The sequence below is a fragment of the Hemiscyllium ocellatum genome, chromosome 2 (genome assembly GCF_020745735.1).
Source record: "Hemiscyllium ocellatum isolate sHemOce1 chromosome 2, sHemOce1.pat.X.cur, whole genome shotgun sequence".
NCBI classification, from domain to species: Eukaryota; Metazoa; Chordata; class Chondrichthyes; order Orectolobiformes; family Hemiscylliidae; genus Hemiscyllium; species Hemiscyllium ocellatum.
In genome coordinates this window covers 49,392,460-49,410,231 of record NC_083402.1, presented here as the reverse complement: position 1 = coordinate 49,410,231, position 17,772 = coordinate 49,392,460, and the positions used below count along the sequence as shown (strand labels likewise).

Here is a 17,772-nt window from a genome sequence, read left to right as displayed (position 1 = left end):
ACTGACTTCTTTGTGATTGATGTATACAGACACCATGTTGCTTTTAATGCCACACCAGTCTGCAGACTGTCTACATTTCATTGGTATTCTACTTTTCTGTTCTTCCTGTTCAAGTTGGAACTCTTGAGTTTCCTACATTATTTTACTGCATCAACCAAATTTTTGCCCATTTTAACTAATCTATATCTCTTCTTTAAACCCCTTGTATCCTCCTCACAGCTATATCCCCATGTATTGTTTGTGTCATTAGCAAGTTTAGTTACAGTACAGTAGGTGTCTTCATCCAATTCATTAATCTAGATTATAAATCATAGAGGTCCTGGCACTGATCTCTGTGGCATTTCACTAGTCGCAGTCCAGTAACCTGAAAAATGGTATGTATTTCTCCCCTCTGCCTGTCGTTAGCCAATCCTGCAAATCACACCCTAACACCATGACTTCTTACCTTGCATAGTAACTTTTTCTATCGCATCTTATCCAATGCCTTTTGGAAATCCAAATATTTTACTGGCATCTCTTTGTGAATTTAATTTCTTTTTTCAAGATCTCTAGTAAATTTGTGAAATGCAGTTTTTCTTTCTCAAAAAATCATGCTGACGATACCTGATTGGGTTATGAATTTCTAAATCCTGTCTCCTTAATTCTCGAATTTTCATGATGACTAAATTCTGTTAACTGGTTTATAGTTTCGTGCTTTCTGTGCCTCTCCTTTCTTGAATAGATATATTAAATTTGCCCAGCTAAATGCACTGAGACCTTTAAAGAAGGTGGGCAATTTTGGAAGTTGACAACTGATACCTGCGCCATCTCTGCAGCCATGCTTTTAAGAACCCAGGATTCAGCCCTTCAGGACTTAGGTTAACCTTTAGCGCCATTAATTCGGCTCAAGGCTAAACTCAAGGCCTGTCTGTGCTCTTAACTGCATGTTAAAAATTCTGTGCATGATTTCAGAGAGAGGCAGGAGAATTCTCACTGCTGTTCTCAGCCAAAATTTATGCCTCGACCAACGTCTTGAAAAATAAGGCATAACAAGTGGCTGAGGTGTCAGTGGGGGAACATTTTGGGGCCAGTAATCATAATTCTATTAGTTTAAAAATGTTATGGAAAAGGATAGATTGGTTCTGAATGTTACAGTTCTAAATTGGTGTAAGGCCAATTTTCAAGGTATTAAATAAGAACTTTCACAGCTTGATTGGGAGAGGCTATTCGCAGGTAAAGGGACAGTTGGAAAGTGGGAATCTTGTTATCTCATTTTTGAATGAGATAACAAGAGTTCAGATACAATATGTTCCTGTTAGTGTGAAGGGCAAGGCTGGTAGGTGTAAGGAATACTGGATGATGAGAGAAATTGAGGCTCTGGTCAAGAAAAAGGGGACATATGTCAAATATAGACAACTGGGATTGAGTATAGCCTTTACAGGAGTATAAGGACAGTAGCAGTATAGTTAAAAGGGAAATCAGCGGAGCAAAAAGTGGATATGAGGTAGCTCTTGCAAATAGAGTTGAGGACAATCCAAAGAGATTCCACAAATATGTTAATGCCAAAAGAGTAGATAGGGAAGAGAATAGGATCCTTTTAAAAATCAACAAGGCCATCTATGTGTGGAATCCACAGGAGATGAATAAGAAACCAAACAAATATTTTACTGTGGAGAAGGACATCGAAGCTAAAGAATTTGGAGAATTGAGTAATGATATCTTAGTGTCCATTATTAGAGGAAGTTAAAATCTCACATCAGCAGGTTATAGTCCTATAGGTTTATTTGTAAGTACAAGCTTTTGGAGCACTGCTCCTTTGTTAGGTAGCTAGTCGGGCAGAATCTTAACAGCAATGTAGATTTGTTCAATTCATCGCATCAGTTGTATGACACTTTGATCTTTTACTAGAAATTCTGTGTCCTATGATCCTGCCCCACTAGCTACAAGATGAAGGAGCAGCACTCCAAAAGCTTGTACTTTCAAATAAACCTGCTGGATTATAACCTGGTGTTGTGTGATTTTTAACTTTGTCCACTCAGTCTAACACTGGCACCTCCACATATTAGAGAAGAGGAAGTGCTGGACGTTTTAAAACACATAAAAGTGGATATAACTCCTAGGACCCAATTAGTTGTGTCCTGGAATTTTGTGGGAAGCTAGTGCAGAGATTGCTAGACCCCTTCCTGAGATGCTTGTGTCATCAATAGCCATTGTTGAGGTGCCAGAAAACTGGAGATTGACTAATATGGTCTGATTATTTAACAAAGATGGTAAGGCAAAGCCAGTGAACTAGAGACCAGTGAGTCTGATGTGAGTGGTGGGCAAGTTGCTGGAGGGTATTCTGAGAGACAAGATTTGCGTGCATTTTGAAAGGCAAGGACTGATTAGGAATAGTCAACATGGCTTTGTGTGTGGGGAATGGTATCTCACTAAATTGATTAGATTTTTGAAGAAGTGACAGAGAAGAGTGATGAAGGCAGAGTGACAAATGTTGTCTATATGGACTTCAGCAAGATGTTCAACAAGATTCCACATGTTAGACTGGTTTGCAAGATTGGATCACACGGAGTCCACGGGTGCCTAGCCAATTGACTGTATACAAAATTGGCTTGAAGATAGGAGGAAGAAAGTGGTGGTGGAAGATTCCTTTTCAGACTTGAGCCCTGTGACCAGTGGTGTACTGCAAAGATCAGTGGTGGATCCACTGCTTTTCATCATTTTATATAAATGATTTGGATGTGAATACAGAAAGCATGGTTAATAAGTTTGCAGATGACACCAAAATTGATGAAGTAGACAGTGGAGAAGGTTATCTCCGAGTAAAATGGGACCTTGATTAGATGGGCTAATGGGCTGAAGATTGGCAGATGGACTGTAATTTAGATAAATGTGAGGTGTAATTATGCATTATGATAAGGCAAACCAGTGCAGGACTTGGACACTAAATGGTGGGGTCAAGTGAGGAATGCAGATGCTGGAGGTTAGAGTCAATAGTGTGGTGCTGGAAAAGCTTAGCAGGTCAAGCAGTATCTGAGGAGCAGGAGAGTCTACGTTTCAGGCAAAAGCCCTTCATCAGGAATGATGCTGAGAGCCAAGTGGGTGGTGAGATAAATGGGAGGGGGGGTGGCGGGGGTGGGGGGTGAGGCTGGGGGAAAGGTAGCTAAGAGTGCGATAGGTAGATGGAGGTTGGGGTAATGGTGAGAGGAGGGTGGAGCAGATAGGTGGGAAGGACGATGGACAGGTAGGACAAGTCATGAGGGCAGTGCCGAGTTGGAAGGTTGGATCTGGGATAAGGTAGCGGGAGGGGAAATGAGGAAACTTGTGAAATCCACATTGATGCCAAGGGTTGGAAGGTTCTGAGGCAGAACATGAGTTGTTCTTCCTCCAGGCATCGGGTGGTTAGGGACTGGTGATGAAGGAGGCCCAGGACGTGCAGAGTGGGAGGGGGAGTTGAAGCGTTCTGCTCTTTCAATCAACAGTGATCGACTCAACACTGACATTTTCTACAAAACCACCAACCCTCACAGTACCTGGACTAGACCTCTTCCCACTCTGCCTCCTAGAAAAATGCTATCCCTTATTCACAATTCCACTCTCGGCTATCTTTCCACCCCCCCTCCCATTTATCTTACCACCCCCTTAGCCTCATTTCTGATGAAGGATTTTTGCCCAAAACATTGACACTCTTGCTCCTTGGATGCTGCCTGACCTGTGCTTTTCCAGCACTCTTGACAGTAAATGGTAGGGCCCTGCCGAGTATTACTGAGCAAAAGAAACCGAGCAGTGCAGCTGCATAGTTCCCTGAAAGTGAGGTCACAAGTAGGCAGGATGGTGAAGAAGGCGTTTGGCATGCTTGCCTTTATTGGTCAGTACATTGAATGTAGAAGTTGGGATCTCATTTTGTGGCTGTACAGGACATTGGTGATGCCACTGTTGGAATACTGTGTTCAGTTCTGGTCTCCCTGCTGTTAAAAACATATTGTTAAACTCGAGATGGTTCAGGAAAGATTTACAAGGATGTTGCTGGGACTGGAGGGTTTACAGTATAGAGAGAGGTTGAATAGGCTGGGGCCTTTTCTTCCCTGGAGTGTCAGAGGCTGAGGGGTGACCTAATATCAGTTTATAATATCATGAGGGCTTGGATAGCTTAAGTCTTTTTCCCGGGGTAGGGCAATGCAAACCTAGAGGGCATAGGTTGAAGTTGAGAGGGAAAAGATTTAAAAGGGACCTGAGGAGCAACTTTGTCAGACAGAGGGTTGTGCGTTAAAGGATGAGCTGCCAGAGGGAGTGGTAGATAGAGTCAGGTACATTATGTCTTTTGAAAGACATGTTGATGGATATATGAATAAGAAGGATTTAGAGAGATGTGGGCCACATACTGGCATCTAGGATGAGATAATTTAGGATATCTAGTCAGTACGGATGAGTTGGACCGAAGGGTCTGCTTCTGTGCTGTATAACTATGACTCTGTCTTGAAAGAAGATGTACCATTATTATCCTATTGCTATTTGTGGGGCCTTCCTGTGTCCAAATTGACTTTTGTGTTTCCTACATTAAACTTATCAGAACAGGAGTTCATTGGTTTCAAAGCACTTCTGATCATCTTTAGTTATGAAAAATACTATCTAAATGCAAGGTTTGTCTTTACTCTTCAGCCCTTGAGCCCCTTCTCTGCTGTTCCTACTTTGTGCATTTGCTTCCCCTTTTACTTGTGAAGGGAGTAGAAGATCAAGTGAAAGATGAAGAGGACAAAAGGTGACCAAACAAGAGGGAAAGACAGCGGATTGTTGGTGAAGGCAATAGTTTTAAGACCATGTCTTCTGGGCCCTATTTAGAGCAATTGGTTATTGATAGAAGGTGAGGGTGTGCTGAGGGCTGTAATAGTGATTAGTGGATGGTGATTAGACAGCAATCGTACAGTGATTTACTTGCGTAGGATGTTATAGGCACAGGATGAGAGAGGGAAAGGATAAACGCAAGATGAAGAAGGAACTGTACTCAACATCCAGTTGCCAGTCTATTTGCTGTTTATTGACCAAGATCTTGTTCCATACAAACAGGCTTCCTAAACACATGAATAAACCCATAAGGAACTTCTTCCCTTCCAAAGCTTGTTTGTGGCTGTCACTGGGAATGTTTAATTTCAGCATGGATTTTTTTTTTCTTTTGTACACAACTGTAGTTCTGTAATTCTGCAAACCAAACTGAAGCAACAGTTGGAATCCACTATTTAACTAGGAAAATATAAGTTCAACTTTTATATTGTCAGTTTTCATAGTCTGGTAAAGCCAAGAGCTCCTAATGCATATATTGATCCATATGATCATTCTTGGCCAAGTGCTAGTTGTATGTTGAAGTGCAAGTGTGAGACGTTTTGTTTCTCAACCAATTACTTAAAACTTCTATCATGCTTCACACCAGTTGTAATTAGTTTTTGCTTATGCATGTAAGACAGGCCACACTTATATTCAAAATAGAGCCAAAACATTCTTTGTAGTGGGGAAACAATGTTTAAGAACTATTTACTTTAATTTCTATTTTGTTTCCTAGCAATGCACTTCCTAATCTGAGACTTATTAGTTTTTTTCTTTATTCTTTGGGATGTGAGTGTCGTTTGCAAGGCCAGAATTTGTTGCTGGTTGCCCTTGAACTGAATGGCTTGTTTGGTCACTTCAAAGGGCATTAAAGAGATACCTCCCACACTGCAATTTGTTTTGCAATCTTTGAGGCCAGGCCAGGTAAGGTTGGCAGGTTTCCTTCCCTCAAGGACAGAGTACACCAGATCGGTTTTTCAACAATTAATAATAGTTTCCTGGCTTGCCATTACCAAAACTAGTATGTAATTCCAGATCTATTAATTAAATTAATTTATACTAACTGCAGTACTAGATTTGATTTCATATCCCCAGAGCATTAGCCTGGACTTCTGGATTACTGGTCCACTAACATTACCACAATGCTACCGTCACCCTTTGACTTGCCACAGTGAGACTTGAATTTATTTGGTTCAGTATCATAAGCAATAGGCTATTGTACCCTTTTATTTCTCTTGGTTTGTCTTTTGGAAGATTTATTTTCAAAGTCCTTAGCTGTGCATTTATGGAAATAAAAGAGAACATCTGGAAGATTCTTGAAGTCAATAACTAGCCAGTGATGTCCACATTTTGTGAATGAATATTTTAAAAATCACAATTTTGCAATACTAATTTAGAATGAAACTCTGATAAAGGTAGAGGGATCAATAAAAATATAAAGTTAAGTTTATTTAAAATGCTTCTTTGTCAAATGTAACCATGAAGCTAACAATTTAATCTTTTGGATTACAGTGTTAAGGTGTGACCATGATGCAGTCTTCTCACGAGATAATTGAGTTCGTGCTGAACTCTTCGATTCCCTAATTCACTTGTGCACACACCACACCTTGTTACAAAGTTGTGTGCACAAATTCTGTTACTATCAATTTTCAAAACATCTGGAGTCACTTTTCAGGATTGGAATTTCAATCTTGTTCAATCTGAACCTATCCTAGATCTTCTCTATCACCGAGACCAACTGCTGCCTTCTCAATGTCACCACCAGTCTTTGTCCCTCAGTTTTATGTTCAAACCCTCAGATTTGTTCCTTTCCATTCTTGATCAATGCAATGCTGAAATACTATTCTTCACTCTTTACATAAATTAGTTTGTTCAAAATGCCTGTACCATATTCATACCAAGTTCCGTTTGCCTATCATCCCACAACCTTGCTGACTTCTGACTGCCTGTTCATCAGCATTTCCAATTTAAAGTTTTTGATTTTGTCCTTGCCCTTGACTCTGTCTATATAGTCACACTGTCTCGAAGCTCTTGTATGCCTATGAACTTTTCATTCTCTTGACTTTACCCTTTATTGGTGTCCCTGAGATCTTCACCTGCATGCCTGACACACTCACCCAATTATTGAAGGTTTTGATTTCCTTGATCCCACTCTGGAATTCCCTCATAAATCTCTCTACCATCACCTTTACCAAGCTTTTGATAAGGTCAAATAAATCTTTCTTGTCCCTATTTCTGTTTTATCTTACCCTTGACAACTTTAGTTTTCTTCATTGAAGTATTCTTGAATGAATGCAAATTGTTGTAGCAATGTTTACAGCCTCTCCAAATAAGATGGAAGAGCATCAGTGTTTGTTTAGTGTTTAGGCGTGTGCAAAATTAGTCGCTACCAAGGTTGAGAAGGTAAGGATCTTCCATCGGAATCTGAGTGAGGAACGTGAGTTTCCATTAGTAGACTTACAGCCACCTTATATCGTGGTTTTGCCAGGAAGTACAATGGGCACATAGAAAGCAAGCCACTGACTGTTCCTAAGGATATTGATCTGCATTTGGAAGCAAAGACCATTACAGAGGTGGATACACGAGGTAGGATATATGGCTGAAGATGGACATTTAATTAAATAATTGAAAACCCCCTTGAACTTCACGTGGTGAGTATTCCACACTCACTAATTTTCTTTTAATGTAACTTGAGAAATTAGCTTTTATTTTCAAATTCCCTGTGGTGTATGTGGAAATATTTCAAGTAATGTTATATTTAAGTACTTCTCCATTTCTTTTTATTAGAATTCTACATATGTTGGAGAGATTGATTTAAATGTTTTGGTTCTCCTGATCAAAGCAACCATCTTTAATTGATTTATCTTGGTTAGAAGCCAAGATAAAACAAGTCATCATAAAATCATCCTTCAGGCAGTTTTATATACAGGGGTCATATGAAATCTTTTGTAACTGCCTTAGTACAGAATGCTGACCAGTTTTTAACTTTTTTTTTCTGCTGATGTGAGCAAATTATTTCCTTGCCACTGAACGTTCTCAACTGTAATACATAATTTATTTCTTCCTGTGACTAGATCATATGCTTTGCCCTTGAATGCACAATGCAAGTTTTGCCCTGATGCAGTCCTACATTTTTTTTTGAGTTGAGATGGACCCTATTTAATGTTTGTTTCATCACATCAAGTTCACTTGCCCAAATGTCTCTTCCAATCACTTATTTTCTGTCTACACCACTCTTGACCTTTGCTACTGACTTATTAGCATAAACTAACTTGGTTGTTGGTGGAAATATCTACAAAGTCATAAGCATGGCTATTTAGTGTGACCATGTTATTTTGAATATATCTGAATTTGTCCTTTTGTGTGACATCCTAATGTACTTTCTAGCTTTGTTCACCAATTCAAGACAAAAGGAGGAATCTTTACCTTTAGTATATGGAGGGAAGAGGAAAATAAATAGCTGCATCCCTCTAATTTATCAATTCAAGGATGCTGTGTTCAATTGTAGTTCTTCGACCATGTGCCAAGATGACAGAGACCAGACGAAATTTGGTACAATCCTGGTCGAATGGCACAGTATCACTGAGTCACAAAATTCTGAATGAATCTTTTAAAGTGCCTAATTTTTTTTTTCAAAATATTTACTTCAAAATTCTTGTACTGCTCTTCATTGAAATTGAATACATAATTAAATGCAAATTTTATTTTTTAGATAGCTTCCTGCAAAAATGTTCGTACAACCACATTTGCTCAGATCTCTTTATTTTGAGGTGCTTTAAATTTCAGTATATAAAATGTCTACAAAAGAATGTAAGGTGATTTAATGCTAATTGATACACAACTTTCAACATAAAATAAGTAAATATGAGTAAAAGCTGTTGTAAAAATCAAATTTGAGTATGATGATAAGGAATCTTGTCTAAATTGACTGGGTAAGACATTTGCAAATAGGTTAGAGGTAGAAAAATGTGAAATCTGAAATAAGTAATAAACACACATTCATTCTAAGGTGATTATTATTCCTTTTGAAGAGAGAAGTTTAAACTATTCAAACGCAACAGGAAGCCATATGATAAGTTTAGACGTAACAATATACCTGGATGAATGAAGAATATGGAAAGGGTGGTTAACAGATAAGTAGAGAAGTTAGAAGATCCAAAAAAATGGCTAGTAGAATATATTAGCCTGTAAAACTCAGGATTTATAAGCATACAAAATGAGAAAGATGTGGTGAGAGTGTACAGTCCTAAAGAATGAAGCAAAAGGAGGTGAGCAGTATTCTCTACAAAATAACTGGGTTTAATTATGCTTGCTGTTTTGCATAAATGGTTAAGAGGCTTCAAGTAAGGAGCATGCGGAAGCAAATGGTCTATTCATTTCCTCAAGCTACCACAACTTGAGATGTTCAAACAGATTTGACTTAGAGGAATCACAGCCTGCCCCCATCCAACTGTCCAACAATGGCCCTTTTCATCTATTTTTCTCCATTTCCCCCACTCCACAAACACTGTTTCTTGGAACACATGATATCAATTCCAAAGGAAAGCAATATTTGATTGAAATATTCACTCCCCTTCTCTCTCCAGAGGACCAGAGCTTTATTTTAATTTCGGAATTCTAGCCTTTACAGTGTTTCCCTTTTGTTTCTATTAGTTACCCAGAGGCCTGCACTAATGCTGCAGAGACTTTTGTAACCCAATTGTTATTACTGGCAAGTGAGATCACAGGCTGAAATCTGGCTTGATAGATCATATTTTGTCTCTTTTTTTGGTATTATCAGGGTGATTTTTGACACATGATCTGAATGCTCTAGAATCAGGTTCAGCAATGTTGACAGACAATTATAATATTAAAGAAATTAACTTAAGATAAACCAGCCTATTTACTTCTGATACACATTGCAAAATGTCAAAATATATAGTAAAAATACAATCCCAACAGCATTCAGTTACAGTGCTCAAATGCCAGAGAATTTCCATCTCAATCCTAAGTAGAGTTTGATCTAGCTGTTGCTTCAATTCCAAGCTATGCAAATCTGGTAGTCTCTTCCTTTTTTAGTCATTTACCTAAACGTTTACTTCCTTAGCTTCATGGTCATCCCTTTAGGGTTCTAATCAAAACTTCTGGTATGGAACTTTTTATGCTAAACTTCACACACTGGTAAACTCTTGCGTCGGAGCCTGAGGGGTGACCTTACAGAGGTTTACAAAATTGAGGGGCATGGATAGGATAAATAGGCAAAGTCTTTTCCCTGGCATCGGGGAGTCCAGAACTAGAAGGGCATAGGTTTAGGGTGAGAGGGAAAAGATATAAAAGAGACCTAAGGGGCAACTTTTTCACGCAGAGGGTGGTACATGTATGGAATGAGCTGCCAGAGGATGTGGTGGTATAATTGTAACATTTAAAAGGCATTTGGATGGGTATATGAATAGGAAGGGTTTGGAGGGATATGGGCTGGGTGCTGGCAGGTGGGACTAGATTGGGTTGGGATATCTGGTCGGCGTGGACGGGTTGGACCGAAGGGTCTACTTCCATGCTGTACATCTCTATGCCTCTCATCCCTTCACTCTGAGGCTGTGCCCTCAGGTCCTAGTCTTGAAAAGTCATGGAAAAATCTTCTCCATGTCCACTCTATCCAAGTCTCTCAGTATTTTCTAAGTTTTAATGAGATCCTACTCATCCTTCCAAACCCTATTAAATACAGATCCAGAGTCCTCACATGAAAAGCGCTTCATCCCTAGGATCATTCTTGTAAACTTCCTCTGGACCCCCTCCAATGCTAGCACATCCTTCCTTAGATACAAGGCCCAAAACTGTTAAGAATATTCCAAAATGTAGTCTGACCAGATTCATAGTACAGCCTTAGCAGTACATCCCTGCTCTTGTATTCAAATCCCTCAAAATGAATTCTAACATTGCATTTAACTTCCTAACTGTCAACTGAATCTGCACATTAAAAGAATCCTGACTAGGACTCCTCAGACTCTTTGTGCTTCAGGTTTCTGAAATGTTTCCCAATCAAAATAGCTTATGTCTCTATGCTATAATGGGCCTTTGCTTACATTGGGAGAGTTTATGAGCGACCATAATTCATAATGTATTTCACAAGACTTCCACATTGAAGATTCTGGAATTACTTTTTTTGGGTTTGGGCTCACTGTTTGAGATCTTGCTTCAGATGGGTGTGTAAAGCAGTTGCTCCTAGGAAAGGGAGGTAGTTCAGGATTAGAGTCATAGAGTCATAGAGAAACACAGCATGGAAACAGACCCTTCGGTCCAACCCGTCCATGCCGACCAGATATCCCAACCCAATCTAGTCCCACCTGCCAGCACCCAGCCCATATCCCTCCAAACCCTTCCTATTCATATACCCATCCAAATGCCTCTTAAATGTTGCAATTGTACCAGCCTTCACCACATCCTCTGGCAGCTCATCCATACACGTACCACCCTCTGTGTGAAAAAGTTGCCCCTTAGGTCTCTTTTATATCTTTTCCCTCTCACCCTAAACCTATGTCCTCTGGTTCTGGACTCCCCATCCCAGGGAAAAGACTTTGCCTATTTATCCTATCCATGCCCCTCATAATTTTGTAAACTTCTATAAGGTCACCCATTAGCCTCCGACGCTCCAGGGAAAATAGCCCCAGCCTGTTCAGCCTCTCCCTGTTGCTCAGATCCTCCAACCCCAGTAACATCCTTGTAAATCTTTTCTGAGCCCTTTCACGTTTCATAGCATCTTTCTGATAGGATCGAGACCAGAATTGCACGCAGTATTCCCAACAGTGGCCTAACCAATGTCCTGTAACGCTGCAACATGAACTTCCAACTCCTGTACTCAATACCCTGACCAAGAATGGAAAGCAGACCAAACGCCGCCTTCACTATCCTATCTTCCTGCGACTCCACTTTCAAGGAGCTATGAACGTGAATTCCAAGGTCTCTTTGTTCAGCAACACTCCGTAGGACCTTACCATTAAGTGTATAAGTCCTGCTAAGATTTGCTTTCCCAAAATGCAGCACCTTGCATTTATCTGAATTAAACTCCATCTGCCACTTAGCCCATTGACCCATCTAGTCCAGATCCTGTTGTAATCTGAGGTAACCCTCTTCGCTGTCCACTACACCTCCAATTTTGGTGTCACCTGCAAACTTACTAACTGTACCTCTTCTGCTCGCATCCAAATAATTTATGTAAATGACAAAAAGTAGAGGACCCAGCATCGATCCTCGTGACACTCCACTGGTCACAGGCCTCCAGTCTGAAAAACAACCTTCCACCACCTCGCTGTGTCTTCTACCTTTGAGCCAGTTCTGTATCCAAATGGCTAGTTCTCCCTGTATTCCATGAGATTTAACCTTGTTAATCAATCTCCCATGGGGAACCTTACTGAAGTCCATATAGATCACATCTACTGCTCTGCCCTCATCAATTTTCTTTGTTACTTCTTCAAAAAACTCAAACCAAGTTTGTGAGACATGATTTCCCACGCACAAAGCCATGTTGACGATCCCAAATCAGTCCTTGCCTTTCCAAATACATGTACATCCTGTCCCTCAGGATTCTCTCCAACAACTTGCCCACCACCGAAGTCAGGCTCATTGGTCTATAGTTCCCCTGGCTTGTCTTTAATGCCCTTCTTAAACAGTGGCTCCTCGTTTGCCAACTTCAGTCTTCGGGCACCTCACCTGTGTCTATCAATGATACAAATATCCCAGCAGGAGGCCCAGCAATCACTTCTCTAGCGTCCCACAGAGTTCTCGGGTACACCTGATCAGGTCCTGGGGATTTATCCACTTTTAACCGTTTCAAGACGTCCAGCACTCCTTCCTCTGTAATCTGGACATTTTGCAAGATGTCACCATCTATTTCCCTACAGTCTATATCTTCCATATCCTTTTCCACAGTAAATATTGATGTAAAATATTCATTTAGTATCTCCCCCATTTTCTGTGGCTCCACACAAAGGCAGCTTTGCTGATCTTTGAGGGGCCCTATTGTCTCCCTAGTTACCCTTTTGTCCTTAATATATTTGTAAAACCCCTTTGGATTCTCCTTAATTCTATTTGATAAAGTTATCTCATGTCCCGTTTTGCCCTCCTGATTTCCCTCTTAAGTATACTCCTACTTCCTTTATACTCTTCTAAGGATTCACTCGATCTATCCTGTCTATACCTGACATATGCTTCCTCCTTTTTCTTAACCAAACCCTCAATTTCTTTAGCCATCCAGCATTCCCTATACCCACCAGCCTTCCCTTTCACCCTGACAGGAATATACTTTCTCTGGATTCTCGTTATCTCGTTTCTGAAGGCTTCCCATTTTCCAGCCGTCCCTTTACCTGCGAACATCTGCCTCCAATCAGCTTTTGAAAGTTCTTGCCTAATAGCGTCAAAATTGGCCTTTCTCCAATTTAGATCTGGTCTATCCTTTTCTCCAATTCAACTTTTAGATCTGGTCTATCCATTTCCATCACTATTTTAAAACGAATAGAATTATGGTCACTGGCCCCAAAGTGCTCCCCCACTGACACCTCCGTCACCTGCCCTGCCTTATTTCCCAAGAGTAGGTCTAGTTTTGCACCTTCTCTAGTAGGTACATCCACATACTGAATCAGAAAATTGTCTTGTGTACACTTTACAAATTCCTCTCCATCTAAACTTTTAACACTATGGCAGTCCCAGTCTATGTTTGGAAAGTTAAAATCCCTGACCATAACTATCCTATTATTCTTACAGATAGCTGAGATCTCCTTACAAGTTTGTTTCTCAATTTCCCTCTGACTATTGGGGGGATCTATAATACAATCCTTATAAGGTGATCTTCCCTTTCTTATTTCTCAGTTCCACCCAAATTACTTCCCTGAATGTATTTCCAAGAATATCCTCCCTCAGCACAGTTGTAATGCTATCCCTTATCAAAAATGCCACTCCCCTCCGCTCTTGCCTCCCTTTCTATCCTTCCTGGAGCATTTGTATCCTGGAACATTCAGCTGCCAGTCCTGCCCATCCCTGAGCCATGTTTCCGTAACTACTATGATATCCCAATCCCATGTTCCTAACCATGCCCTGACTTCATCTGCCTTCCCTGTTAGGCCCCTTGCATTGAAATAAATGCAGTTTAATTTATTAGTCCTACCTTGTCCCTGCCTGCCCAGACTGTTTGACTCACTTCTGTTCTCAGCTGTACCCGTCTCAGATCGATCTCTTTGTCACTATCTCCCTGGGTCCCACCCCCCACCCCTCCGTCTTTCCCCCTCGCCACCTTACTAGTTTAAATCCTCCCAAGCAGTTCTAGCAAATCTCCCTGCCCGTATATTAGTCCCTTTCCAATTTAGGTGCAATCCGTCCTTCTTGTACAGGTCACTTCTACCTCAAAAGAGATTCCAATGACCACTCCTTAGAACTGAGATGAGAAGGAATTTCTTCACCTGGATGGTGGTTAATCTGTGGAACTCATTGCCGCAGAAGACTCTGGAGGCCAAGTCATTGAGTGTATTTAAGACCGAGACAAGTTCTTGATTAGGAATGGGACCAACGGTTACAGGGAGAAGGCAGGAGAATGGAGTTGAGAAACACATTAACCTTGATTGAATGGTGGAATGGACTCAATAGGTCCGATGGCCTCATTCTTATGGGCATTACTCTTTAGGAGGTCTCTTTCTAATACTGTGTTTTCAAATAAATCACCATGAAATAGTTACAAGTTAATCTTAAACTCCTTCAGATGCACAAACTCACATAACAAGATCAAAATTCAAACATTTAAAATAAGTGATATTTAAAATATGCATAATTCTCTCAATTTGCATTTCTGTAATGTCCGATAGAATGCCACTATTGCATTTAGGGGAATTTAAATTAATACGAATCTGGAATAAATACTATTCTTATTAATGATAATCATGGAACTACATTACTAAATTGTCCCCGGGAACATTTGGTTCACTAACTAGTAAGAAATCTCCTCTATTTGTGACTCCATATCCACAGAAATGTGGATGAGCTTTAACTGTCCCCTAGTGAACCATTGACATGTATCAAACCACTACAGAAAAGTGAGAAGAATAAAACCAACATGCCACCCTTCATTGACCTAGACACAAAGATCAGCATACCGATTCAAACCAGCAAAGTCTTCCTCAGGACATCTGTGCCAAAAGTGAGAGAGTTGCCCCACACCTGATAATGTCATACTTCCTGAATAATACTTGTACTTCCTCCATTATTGGGGCAAATTGATAGTTGTATATCTGCCATCTTCAAGATTACTGCCATGCCTCCAATGCAAATGGAGCACTTTCCAAACCTGTGATCTGTACCGTCTAGAGGAACAAAAGCAGAACCTATATGGAATGCCAACAGCTGCAAGATCCTTGCCCTTGTTACAGTCCTGACTTGAAACTATAAAGCTGTTCCTTCACTGTCACTGGACTAAATTTCCAGGACTTGCATCCCAACAGCACTATGGTGTGCTCATATCACATTAACTGCAGTGAATCAGGAAGACAGCTCACCTTCATTTTCTTGTGGGCAATAAATAGCCACAAACACTCTGATTCGAGAACCAATGGAAAGAATTATCAGGAGTTTCCCAGAGATGGAAAGACAAAGCTGTGAGGAGAGACAGGAAAAACTAACACTCTTTCTCCTGGAGAATAGAAGGTTAAGAGAAGATTCAAGACATATTAAAATTGAAGTATTTTTTATAATTTGAGCAAGGAAAGACTAATTATTTTATGTGGGGTGTCTGTAATGATAACTTGTCAGTTTAATTTAGTAGTGAAGGTAAGGAAAAGTTAGAAGAAAAGTTTGCATAAACTTATTGGAGCATGTACTGGTTTGTCTCAGGGAGTGGTAGAAGCAGGTGCCGTTTCATCTTTTAACAGAAAATTGGATAAATATTTGAAACAGCAGATAGCTATATCGAGAATGTAATGCAGTGGAATTAGTTATTGTTGCATTTGTAAAGAGCCAGAATGAACTTGGTCCAAGTAGTTACATTTTGTACTGTAAGCTTGTGTTTGAGAGTTGTAGAGTGTTCTGTTTGGTGGCTGATTTCTGATAATGTGAAATAAAGTTATTGATTTGATTTATTATTGTCATATAGAATCATACAGCAAGGAGGCAAATTATTTTATTTAAACATTCTATGCTGAACATAATCTCCAACTAAGCTAATCTCACCTGCCTGCTCCTGACCCATGTCCTTCCAAACCTTGCCCATTCATGTAACTACTCTAATATCTTTTAACTGTTGTAACTGTATCCGCATCCACCACTTTCTCAGGAAGTTCATTCCACACGTGAACCACCTTCTGTGTGTAAAAAAAAAATTTGCCTTTTACGTCTCTTTAAAATCTCTCTCTCCTCTCACCTTAAAGTGTGCCCCCTAGTCTTGAAATCTCCCAACCTAGGGGACGGACAACTACCATTAACTCTATCTATACCTTTAAAATCTGATTGAAGATTTGTAGCTCGGGTATCCGTTGTTGTGGTTCTGCTCGCCGAGCTGGAAGTTTTTGCTGCAAACGTTTCGTTCCCTGGCTAGGGAACATCATCAGTGCTGTTGGAGCCTCGTGTGAAGCGCTGCTTTGATGTTTCTTCCGGTATTTCCGGAAGAAAATACCGGAAGAAACATCAAAGCAGCGCTTCACACGAGGCTCCAACAGCACTGATGATGTTCCCTAGCCAGGGAACGAAACGTTTGCAGCAAAAACTTCCAGCTCAGCGAGCAGAATCTATCTATACCTCTCATTATTTTATAAACATCTATCAGATTGCCTCTCACCTTCTATGCTCCAGTGAGAAAGTCCACAAACATTCAGCCTTTCTTTGTAACTCATCTTCCACACCCAGCAACATCCTGCTAAATATTTTCTGAATCCTCTCCAGCTTGATAATATCTTTCCTATAACTGGGTGACCAGAACTGGCCGTAGTATTCCAGAAGAGGCCTCACCAATGTCATGTACAGCCTCAACATGATTTCCCAACTCTATACTCAAAGGATTGAGCAATAAAGGCAAGTGTGCCAAACAAATTTTTAATCATCCTGCCTGTATATGATGCAAAGCTAAAAAATTTAGGTACCTGCACCCTTAAGTCCCCCTGTTCTACAACACTACTCAAGGGTCTACCCTTGCTTGTTGTACCAAAATGTAATAGCTGACATTTATCCAGATTGAAATCCATCTGCCATTTTTTAGCCCATTGACCATTTGATCAAGATCCTTTTGTAATCTTAGAAAACCTTCTTTGCTGTCTTCAATGCCACCAGTTTTGGTGTCAAATACCAAGGTCATGTAAAAAGTATTGTTTTGTGTGCTAATCAGACAAGTTGTGCCGTGTATATGTACAACAGCATAATAGAACAGAATCGAATAATTTAGTTTAAAATTGTAGTATTGAGCTGAGGAAACTCCAGATACAATTTTAGATTTTTAAAAAATGTGATAGAAAAGGTAGATGGAATGTCTGTGACCATCTTCTGCAACAATATAAAAAGCTCTTAAGTAATTTTTTTAAGAATAATGTAGAGTGGATTTTTAGGAAAAAAGATGTAAACTGGAAAGAACCCTTGCATTTGGTTTGCAATAACGGTGTTAAAATAATTTAATGAATATGAGCTACCTTGAGATTAAAATTAACTTGAAATAGGAGCATTGCTAGCAGCAGAAACCAGACAGTGGAAAGAGGAGAAATCAAATATATAAGATTCATAAAGTCTTTGATAGAGCTTCAAATATAGTGAATATTGATCAGTTCATTGAACAAAGTGAGTTCAATTCTAACAAAAGTTCTAGAAGGGAAATATATATGTATAGATGATAAAACCGATAAGCCACAGTATCAAAATGATTCCTCACAATCTTACATTTTGTATGTAATAGGAGCAAGATTATCATAAATTATTTTCAATTTTTTGGCAAGCTAATTGTAAAGTATGTTGCTGTCTCACCTGTGTTAACAAGCTTGTTTT

At 39.9% G+C, this 17,772-nt stretch overlaps 1 protein-coding gene across 3 annotated transcripts in view; it reads left to right on the top strand.

The window, feature by feature from the left end:
• The window catches only part of tmem161b (transmembrane protein 161B), a 91,622-nt gene that overhangs the window by 30,783 nt on the left and 43,067 nt on the right, over nt 1-17,772 (top strand). For 2 of the 3 annotated variants that reach the window (XM_060844154.1, XM_060844147.1), the window contains one exon: nt 7,283-7,380. The exons of the other annotated variant lie outside the window; for it this stretch is intronic. In XM_060844154.1, the coding sequence (XP_060700137.1) occupies nt 7,283-7,380 (98 nt within the window). The remainder of the gene's footprint in view (nt 1-7,282; nt 7,381-17,772) is intronic. 3 annotated transcript variants of the gene reach the window in all.